Below are 10,834 nucleotides of genomic sequence, written 5' to 3'. Positions count from 1 at the left end.
GTCACACTGGAAAAACCGAGAACCGATCAAGTGACCAATTCCATTTTCCCCCCAAACCACTTTTTTCCCCAAAACCGTTGATTTTGGCCAGAAAACCACTGAACCGACCGGTTAACCATTCGAATGGTTTTGACTGTTTTCCAATATTTTTTTTTTATTCTTTTGTTTTGTCAAAACGAGCCAACCATTTGGGTCGATCGGTTGGGCCATTTTGAACCGGTAACCGGACCCCTGACCTGTTCGGTCACCGGTTCGTTTTTAAAAACCATGGTCTTAACAGTGATGGATGATGGAAGCTTTGGGTTTGAGCTCAGGGATTGGTGGGAGAATGCTTCTTGTTGTACTTGCGATGCCACTGTTAGCCCCGCCTTAGACATAAACCTTCATCAACTTCAAGGCTTGCTTGAGGCCAAGCATCGCGTGATTAGCAACCACTTTGTTTGCTCAGATTATTCGAAGTTAGCCATTGATGCGATTAACGGCAAGTCTTCTTGGCCCTCGTGTTCTTGGAGGGAGCTTACTGAAATAACTTATATGCTGTCTTTAGTCTGTCTAAAGACTAAGGGTCCATTTAATTCACAGTAGAATCGGAATTGAAATCAGAATTTGCTAAAATAGATTCCCATTGCCTAAATGAGGGGGCCATTCCCTCAAATGGAAGAATACCATTCGGATTCCAAACCCCGATTCCCACAATCCAAAAGACCGTAAAGTTTCACTGCTTTCCTTCCTCAAAAGATATATGATGTGAGCTTGTAATTTACACAGACGCATAATATTGAAACGCACCAAGTTACAAACACATGTCTGGGCAATAACCCATGGCACAAATCTGGAATCCCAGCTCCCCCCACCCCCCATTACAGTAATACTTCCATTGCACATTATACAAAACCATGCTCAATCCCACCCCACCCCAGCAGAAAAAAAGATACAGTTTTCAATAAAAATGCTAATACTACAAAGTCCACGCCCACCAAGAAAATGTAGAACAAAAAATCAGACTCCCAATTTGGAAAAGGCACCAAATACCTCTTTATAGAGATATTGGGTGATAAAAGCTTGTGCGGCTCATGATACACAACTACGACTGTACACTTAAATGGCAAGCCTAGCGCAAAACTCTTCAGATCATCAACAGCTCCCACTCCGCAGCATAAAATAGAGTCATGCCTGTAAAATGAAAACGAAAGCCAGCAATTGATTCAATACTTACCGAAGTAGTGCTGGCTTTACGATCTACGCCCACATTCTAACTCATCTTTCACTGGATCAGCTTCGGTTCTTCAAGCTGTAGACGTCAAACTTAACCTGCCATAAATAACCAGACAATCGACCAACGCGGATAGTATAAAGACAACTAACTTTGGGCATTTCCAAAAATAGACAAGAGCTAAGAAAAAACGTGCCTTATCACCGGTTTTGATACAGATTCCGAATTGGCACCACTTCGAGCTTTTAGGACCATCCCAAGTGCAACATTTGGCTTCAAAATACAAAAAGCACGAGGAGCAAGCAAAAGTTGACAGGTCAGTACAGAAACATATTCATGTCTAAAAGATGCTGGAGGACTTGGGAATTACGCTATTACAGAAAACCGATGGCAATAAGACCTTAAATTGGGAGTTGGTGGTTAGAATTTTTTCTTCTCATTATCGAGATAGAGTGCAGAGAGAGAGAGAGAGAGAGAGAGAGAGAGAGAGAGACCAAAACCTCCAACTCTTCTGTTAGGTCGTTCTGAAATATCCCATTCCCGTTTAAGCACCCATTCTCCAAAAGCAATTCTGAGTTGGACTTACATGGATCAACCTGCAAAGAGCCTTGGTTGTCACCCCCTCCAAAGATCCCACTGCTACCTGCTACAGATTCTGATCGGACATCCTCGGAGGAACTAACCTCACGTGTGACTTGGATACTATTATCTCCCCCCAATCCTGCATCAGAATTTTCAGTGCCAAGTGATTGCTTCTCCAGTTTGACCAGCTCACTACCATTCTCAGCATCACCCTCTGACCACGTAAGCCTTCTACGAATAGAACCAGCATCCCCATCTATCTGACATGTTCCATCTAACCCGCTGCTATGAACTGCAGAATAGGCAAGAAACTCCTGCCTTGAGCCATTTGAAGCCTGTTTGTCTTGAATGCCAGCTATAACCCTTTCAGAATTTGAACAATGCTCAGTCCGAGGAAATGATGAACTAACCCCTATTGGGTGTGGCTGCCGATCACTTTGTGCAGAGTTGAACTGAGAGGCTCCACCAGACATGTTACTACCAACTTCAGGAGAAAGAGAATTTTGCCTTTGGGGGCTAATGGAAGCCCGTTTTTCTGGCTTTACATCAACTACTTCAGGATCTTTTTTTCTCTTGAGTCTTCCTTCTGCTGATCCAGTTCTGGATCCATCATCACAAGATGATTTTTCAGCTGATTGGCTCAAAAGCTTTGATGGCCGAGGTCGTCTATACCCATCTGGAAACACATATGAAGGAATCTGTTTTCTACGAACATGAGAAACATATATTTCCATCCCTGGCTTCCAGAACATATACATGTTAATTGAATGTCTGAACTCATCTACTGTCCCCCGTATATCAAATTGTTGACCTTCCTGGACTTTCACCCCCTCTTTCCTCTGCAACCCCATGAAAAAGGCACAATGTGAGCACTGTTTGGAGGTGTCAACATACTCATTTGGATAAGGATGGCACTGCAACATCCCATATGTGTCTCGTTCTATCTGCACATTAACGCATGAAATGCAAAGATGAGAAAAAAATATCATCTCTTTTTGACAAGTTCTGAACGACGGAATAACCTGAGGTCAACATTCACAATAGCCCCTTGGTTCATAGTAAAGGCCCAAAAGCCTAATTCTACCTTCAAAGTAAGTTGCCTCAGCCGGGACTCTACCCAACCTTTCCAAGTACGCAAATCATCAACATCTGCTGCAACTATGTCAACCTGCAAATAGTTTTTATATGTTTCGAAGAAAAGATATGGCTCAAACAATGCAGTCCACTGTGCTTTATTCAGCTCAATCTCCTGAATGGTATCAAAGAGAGAACAGGTGTCAGCTACAACCACATTTACACGAGAGTTCACTGAACTATTCGTTTTCTTACCTCACAGATCTTGTTACCAGTCTGGAATTGGTCCATCATAACTCGAAGGGTACTTGTTGAAACATTGTAACTAGAGTTCATGCAAGGGTATGCAGGTGTGATAATCGGCATATGATGAGTTCGGTCACGAGGATTTTTACGAGGATCCCACACAGGGAAACCAAGTTCATCCTCCTCTATTGGACACAGCATCACAGGATTTGGCCAACGCCACTGGGTATAAACCCTGAAAAAACGGGAAACCAACATACTGGGAATTGCATTAGGGTAAAGCTGACATACACGAGCAACTAAAAGAGCCCAATTCACACCACCAAGAAATCCAGTAACCTGATGATGGCAGATCAGAGAGGTAAGTAAATAAAAATTCTGAAACTGAAGTGCCAGGAATAAGAAAAACAGGAAGCTTCTTCGATGGATAAATGGCAAAGAAAGTTCCCTTACATTTGAATATACACCACGCCTTTTAGCCCAAAATTTTAAACATCTTAGAGTGGTACGAAAATGCTACAATTAGAAAATAATGGAGTCAGAAAGACCAGAGCGCCAAAAAATTAAATTACAATCCAAGAACAAGTATCTCAAATTTTCACCTCAACATTTGGAACAAGACGGAGAATCTGATCTGCAACCCTGCAACCATTAAGGCTTCGGACTGTTGGTTCATCAACATTGTACAGAACAGACCTATGGGAGATGTCCAAATCCTGTGCATAGGGTTGGTCCAAAAAAATGCATATCATTGATCTGACCAGCAAATTAAATATGCAAACATGCCTAGTCCATTAACACATCATCCATAAAAATAAAGATGTCCATCCGATGAACCAAAAAATCAGTCAATGAGTCTCCTACAAATCATCATTAAATCAAAAAGGAAATTCCTGAATATGCTATAATATAAATTGTGGCAACCACCTGATTGCCTAATAAAATGGAGCACAGACCATCATGTTGTGACCCTGGCTAGGAAAATCTGATATCACAGAATGCTTTTACTACACTTGCCTTATTAAGGAATAACAAAAACAAGTTCACAACTAATATTCATTATAAATGCTCAAGTATGAAGATAGAAAGCACCTACATTATATGCAAAAAGCAGCAGTAATACAGGAAGGACAAAGATGATATTTTTTAGGTGAAGAAAGAGGGCCCTCCTTCCTCCATTGAATGCAGTTGCATCTTTCTCCCAACCAAACTATAGAAAATAAGTATCATCTACCAAGCTCCAAATAGAACATTGAAAGTCCTAAAAGTATAATACAAGGTCAAAATGGACAAAAAGAGGTTCCCTGTGAAAAAAAAAAAAAGAAGAAGAAGCAATGGAGGTGTTTTAGAGAATGCAAGCATAGGGATGGATCCACTTCAGACTTACTTCTGGAACAACCAAACAGGAGATACTTGCATAAAGAAGATCAATTGAAATCCCCTGGAACTTGAACTTCATTACAGGAACATGGGCATCTGGAACAGGCTGAAGTTCAGTAACTTCTTCCATGTCTGCTAGAATATCATGCAAGATAATGAAGAAATCTTCCTGAAATAAGCAACAGAACATTGAATATATTTCAAATAACCCAAAATTAAAATAATAATAATAATACCAGAATTTAAATGACTAAAAATCAGCAAACCCAGGATTAACCTCTCGATTGACATATGATGGCCCAACACACAGCGTGTCTATGTCAGCCCCGGGTCCATGCACCTGTCAAGTGTCAACATCATAGAAAAAATATCTCCATGAATCATCATCATCATCCAAGCCTTATCCCAACTATATGGGATCAGCTACATGAATCCTGCTTCACCATTTTAAAGCCATATCTGTTGTTAAATTATTGGCGCTAAAATCATTTATTACTTTCTAACCATGTCCCATTTGGCCTCTAGCCCTAGCCCTTCTAGCCCCTTCAATTTGCAACAAATCACTTCTTCTTATGGGTGCTATTTACGGGACGTCTATGCACATGATTATACCATCTTAATCTACTGTCACATCTTATCACCTTGTAGGAGAATTCATTGGAAATTGGCAACCAGCTGCCTAGAGGCAGGAGAGTTCTGCAAGTCTATGTTTTTAAGCACAACCGCCTACAACTGTCTATGCAAGCCTTTTTTTCAATTCTATGATGAGTAAAAATTGAGATGTTTATCAGAAGAAGGATCAAAGGACAACTAAATGATGAAAAACCCTCAACTCAGGGAAAATGGAATAGGAGACAATACAAAATTGTCCCAGTTGAATGAAAAAACAATATGTAACTGACAACTCTGTATAACCACCCATTGCTAATCAACCAAGATCAGGTTTGATATCAAAAAGAAGATGCATATTAGATCCGAAGATATCATGTGCACAGCACATATAAAACGAGGAAAAATAAAATAACATCAAGAGGAAAACCAAAAGAGTAAAAATAAATTGAGCCTCCATTGAAATCAGATTTTTAAAAAGCATGTGATGCTTATGCCTTGAAAGGAAAATATCTTAAACCCCAGCCTTGATGATCACACCTTATGCTATTATTGGAGTCTACTAAGAACAATGAGGAGCATCAGGTAAGTTACAATAGAAACGTTGTACTTTAAGAGTATATAAGTTGTAAACACATAGTGTATATTTCCAATATCATTTTTTATCAGTAACGGAAGTTTATTAAAATAACAGGATAATAATTAAGGTTACATCAATCTTTGCTTCCCAATTAAATGGCTGAAATGCCCCAGCCACAAACATCCTTATAATGGAGCCCAAAACAATTGCCCCTAGAAACCCCATGTTTGGCCAAGATATCTGCCACACCATTATCTGAACAATTAACCCATCTGTATGTGATTTTACTCTTGAAATGCTTCATCAGTTATTCATAAAAGAAAGAAAAAGAAAAAGAATGAAAAATGTTGTAAGATAGAAAAGACAACATCAGTTACTGATAAAAAAAGAAAAAGAAAAAGAAAAAGAAAAAGAAAGAAAAAATGTTGTAAGATAGAAAAGACAACATCAGTTACTGATAAAAGAAAGAAAAAGAAAAACATTGTAAGATAGAAAAGACAACATTCTATCCCACTCCCATTGTTGCTCACTTTATCTACAGTAAACACCATATACTTAGAATGAAATAGCACACTCCTCTAGGAAAAAGGAAAGGTAATGGAATGAAAGCCCCCAGCATTAATTAATCAAGCTTAACTTTAGTGGGAGCTCTATGGGAAATCCAGGATTGGCAGGCATTGGTGGTGTGTTTAGAGATTCCTCAAGCAAAGTGGCAGCAATGTATTCAGGACCATTTGGGGTTGGTGACTCTCTAGTCTCTAAAGTCTGACCTGTTAGCACTTCAATGAGCTAAACCTTGCTAAGCAGGCTGATTTAAAAAAAAAAAATGGAGATTGAAGGGGATTCGAAACTGGTGATTTCTTGGACTTCCAACAGAGTTAATTTTCCTTGGATTTACAGACATATCATGAGAGGGATTGAAAGCCTTGTAAGGGAGTTCAATGCTTCTTTTGTAAGGTTAGGAGGACAGCAGATGGAATGGGAATGGATGACTTTTTTTGTAGGAAACGGTTGGAATGGCTGACTCTTTAGCCTACAGGCAGCAATTATTTTGGGTTTTATTGTAATATTCTGTAGGGCATTGGCTGTCTTTTGATCTGTATTTTGTTTGCTTAATTAATAAAATTCTATTTTGCTGATAAAAAAAAAAAAACAAAGAATTTAGAATTAATACATGTTCAAAGATACATAATTTTTTTGGGAGAAAGGTAAATTTTATTGTTTTTTATCAATAAATTAAGCTGGTCCTCACTCATCAGGGATAACAAAGAAAAGGTAAAGTTTATTTAAAAAAAATAAAAAAGGAAAGGAGAAAAGTACAAGTAGGGAGTTAACCCACCCACCCAGCTACAACAATAAAATACCAGGCCTACAGCACAAGAAAAAATATTATATCTATAAAGCTATTTAATATAATACATAATATGAAAATTCTTTCAACATCCACCCTATTTCTCACTCTTCTTTTTCATTCAGAGCTGCAAATTGAAGTGTAAGTGTTAACCACTCATCAGGGAGCAAAGGGTTAGTTTGCTTCAAATTGAAATTTTAATAGAAACTAGACTGCCAAGCATCACCTTGAGATAAAAACCTACGAAACCCAAAATTAAGTGGTGTTAACCAATGAGATTATTTGCTTCAGCTATTGCATCAAGAAAATGGCCCCCATATACTTGATGTGTTTTCACTACTTTCACAATCTGAAAACAGTCAAAACCCCTTCTATCTTTATTCTCCGCTTTCATTTTCAGGAGTGGTTGCACATTATATCAGTAATAGGTGAGGAAAAATAAATAAAATGGGCTTCAATGGGGTGATTACTTATTTCCAAATTTTGAAAGCCTCTTTTTCTAGCTTCCGCAATCAATCTCCTAGCAACCAATAATTTCCAAATTATGAAATTGAAGACCACATCCCAAAGGGGCATCTGCATTTTGCAGCAGAAATTCATAGCCAGCAATGACTGTCCCGCATAAAGCAGGAAACATACAGAAAGAATAATGCATTCTTCAGATGTAAACTTGAAAACAAAAGTTACACAACACGGCACTACACTTCAAGAATGTGAAAATAATGGGCTGACTTGCAGTTCCACTTTAGAAAGGTGAAGTTTACATGAATCCAAGGTTCAAAGTATCGACACGTATCAGCCGATACGTATCGTTCCGGGACCCCTCCGATACGCCCCTACAGTGGGTGTATCGGGGGTCTGACCGGTTCAGGGGGTAGAGGAGCCCTAAACCGGCCCCCCTGAAACCGGTTGCGGGAAAAAAAAAACAATAAAACACAATATCGATTTGCCCAATACGCCCCTACCGATGTATCGGGCGTACCAATATTTTGAACCTTGCATGAACCAATAAATTTCTAAAAGTTGAAATTTGAAAACCAGTGAGAAACCGTCGTCAAACATTTCCAGAAGCATAATATTAAAAAATATGCATATAGTACAAGAAGATAGTGAGTCTGTACATGACATAGAAGTATGGAAACCTGCTACTTACCCCTAACCGATAAGACCCAAAGGTAAATATGACAGCATTTGCCTCCTCAACCATTTGATCTGTGTACCCCCTCTGGCGAGTTAATTGCTTGACCCAACCTTTTACAATCTAAATATAGGGAAAAGACAATGTTGCAAACAATTAGCTACAACAGAAAATGTTATAAAAATTGAAAAAAAAACTAACAGAAAAATACAACAAAAATATAGAAAAATACTAAACTCACAAGTAGCTCAAAAATAAAAGCTGGTTGATATGACACTAGAGAATGTACAAGGATGAAAGAAATGACTGCAAGGGTATGGAAGAAGCGGAAATGTGAAATGAGAGGTTATGTGCATTTGAACCTTGATATCAAGCCACATTAGAAATACATTACCAATATTCTGCCATTGTTTACGTAATTAAAAAAACTCTTCAAGAAGAAGCAGAATAGTATTTATATCCTTCTATGGATTTGTCATACACGTTTCCCCATATTCTTTGACCCATTATCCACTTCCACTTTTCAGCCAACGAACTCAACTCAACTAGGCCTTGTTCCAACCATATAGAGTTGACTAGTTTCCAGGCAACAAAAGAAACCAAAAATGCAAACTGATATAAATTTTTCCAACAGAAAAAATAGCAACTGCACAACAAATGGAACCTCTTGGAAGTACTTGTAGTAGCACTGATTTGCAGATAAACTTGGTAGTTCAATTGTTCGCTGTGCCGTTGCAAAGTATTGGATAAACAGCAAATCAAAATCAAACTAGGTGAAGCAGCATCAAACAAACAAGGGAAAAAAGATCTTAGCTCTCAAATCCTGCATCAACTATAACATTATCATTAGTTTCCAGTTCCTAACAAAAAGAACATTTTAAATTAATTAACTGCCTGTGGTATCAACAAGACATTGCCATTTAATATCTTTTGTTTCTACTTCCAAGGTCCCACCACTTTCATGATCTAAGGCATATTGGGGTTTTACATGTAATTGACAGGATGTAAGGATAATATCAATGTTCTTACTTAGGATACAAACACATCAAAATAGAAAGTTTAATTAGAATTTTATTTATAGGCACCAGCCCCATACCATGTAACCAAGGAATATGGGGTTTAGGTTATTTCTAGGTGGCCTCAAAACATCATTTTGATAATCCTCGGATTTTAGAGATCATTATCCCATAATTGTCGGAACTATGGATTCCTCTGCATCAAATGTTACTAGCAGTATCTACTAAAGGAACTTCAGACATTGTTTGCTCGTTTCTGCTACTTTTGTAAAATCATCACTATTATTAGCAGCATCCAGGTACTTTCTACTTTTCTTGGTTTTATGCAGAAGAATAGCCATAAGCATCTAAGTCAGAGTAAATTTATTAACTTTTATCCTTATACATTGTTTATATGTTTGAACTTTGACTAGTGGCTCTACATCTTCTAGAGCAACCTATAAACAAATGTTAATTAAGCACTTCCAGCCAAACGCTCAGAGACATATTCTGATTTTCATCTATCTCAGCAAACGAACTTCTAACAGTTGAAAGAGCATTAGCCCATGTGAACTATCTGAAAATATAAAATTTCCAAAAAGCTGGCTTCTAATTTGGAAAAATATGTCATTTTTATATCCTTTTCATGATAAAAACAAGATCATTGACTAGTTAGTAATTACCTTATCAATCTGACCAAGAACATCTTCCCTTTTAGCAGCTTCTTCTTTGGTTTCATAGAGCCCAGCGTCAACCAAGAACTTCAACACAATCATAGGAATATCAGGATGCGAATGTAAAAAAGAAATAAAGAATCTTTTAAAAACAACACCTACGCATACGGCATACCTTCTCCAATTCCAAATTTCTCTGGATATCCGCCTCCGTTGGTCCAGCAACAGAGATCGGTTTCGTCACCCCATACTGCCTCACTGCTTGTGGAGGCGACGGACCACTCAAACCTTCGGAACTCACCATCGTTATATCAAAGAAACTACTCGGAAAAAAAAAAAAAAAAAACAAGGACAAAAATAAAAGCAAGAACCCAAAAAATGAACGAGAGAAAGAATTGCCCTAGCTTTTAGACACAGAAGAAAGCGATCGAATCGGAAACGCGAGCAAACAATTTCACATAAAAGATAGTACTGAATTTAGATCGATGAGGCTGGGGCACCAGCAACGGTGAAATCGAAGAACGAAACCCAAAAATCATCAAGAAAAAAAAAAAACTTGGTGAAGAATTTACAGAACGAGGTGGAGATTGAAACCCTAAAAAACCATCCAAAACTAATCCACTCCTCCGGATCGAACAAGAAGCAAGTACTAAAACCCAAAATCAAATCAAATAACGCGCTCAGAAGGGAGATTACTATGAGAAGAAATTTCGAGTAAATAAAATGAAGGGGGAAAAAAGGAGAGAGAAGCCTATATGGAGATAATAAGAGATGTAGATAGAGAAAAAATATCAAAACACAGAATATCAAAACAACCCCTAGAGGAGGAATGATTTAATATGGGGAAAGAAAAAGGTTCAACAGATCTAAGGAGACAATCAGATTAAACCAAAGACCGGCAAAGAAAAGCTGTTTCGCGGCTTTCTGGTGGTAAGTGGGTCCAGAGGGGGAGGGAGGGAGAGCGAGGCGGGCGGGAGGGAGAGAGAGGCGGC

General features: G+C 38.4%; 1 protein-coding gene across 7 annotated transcripts; it reads right to left on the bottom strand.

The window, feature by feature from the left end:
- Window positions 1-756: 756 nt before the first annotated feature.
- Window positions 757-10,834, bottom strand: LOC104604476 (nuclear poly(A) polymerase 4-like). 7 transcript variants are annotated; one of them, XM_088889935.1, is made up of 13 exons: window positions 10,018-10,188; window positions 9,852-9,929; window positions 8,838-8,996; window positions 8,189-8,296; window positions 4,773-4,835; window positions 4,503-4,664; window positions 3,718-3,831; window positions 3,569-3,631; window positions 3,125-3,454; window positions 2,880-3,044; window positions 1,708-2,739; window positions 1,410-1,486; window positions 757-1,311 (listed from the first exon to the last, which is right to left on the bottom strand). In XM_088889935.1, the coding sequence occupies exons 4-13, from the start codon at window positions 8,240-8,242 to the stop codon at window positions 1,287-1,289; spliced, it is 2,085 nt and encodes a 694-aa protein (XP_088746061.1). In that variant the 5' UTR covers window positions 8,243-8,296; window positions 8,838-8,996; window positions 9,852-9,929; window positions 10,018-10,188; the 3' UTR covers window positions 757-1,286. The 7 variants fall into 7 exon arrangements, with proteins under 7 accessions (XP_088746061.1, XP_088746065.1, XP_010267123.1 ...); XM_088889939.1 differs by having other exon boundaries at window positions 1,714-2,739; XM_010268821.3 differs by lacking the exon at window positions 8,838-8,996 and having other exon boundaries at window positions 1,714-2,739; window positions 10,018-10,834.

The sequence above is a fragment of the Nelumbo nucifera genome, chromosome 6, assembly GCF_055504915.1.
Source record: "Nelumbo nucifera cultivar China Antique chromosome 6, China Antique-T2T, whole genome shotgun sequence".
Taxonomy (NCBI): Eukaryota; Viridiplantae; Streptophyta; class Magnoliopsida; order Proteales; family Nelumbonaceae; genus Nelumbo; species Nelumbo nucifera.
This window is presented reverse-complemented; position numbering and strand designations above follow the sequence as displayed.

Bases quoted from the DNA above. Each gene is read 5' to 3' on its own strand.
- LOC104604476 (XM_010268820.3), bottom strand. From the start codon at position 10,146: ATGGTGAGTTCCGAAGGTTTGAGTGGTCCGTCGCCTCCACAAGCAGTG. The intron at 4,836-8,188 runs GTAAGTAGCAGG...GACACTTGACAG, and splicing joins TTGGGTCTTATCGGTTAGGG to GTGCATGGACCCGGGGCTGA. The intron at 4,665-4,772 runs GTTAATCCTGGG...TGCTTATTTCAG, and splicing joins CATCATATGTCAATCGAGAG to GAAGATTTCTTCATTATCTT.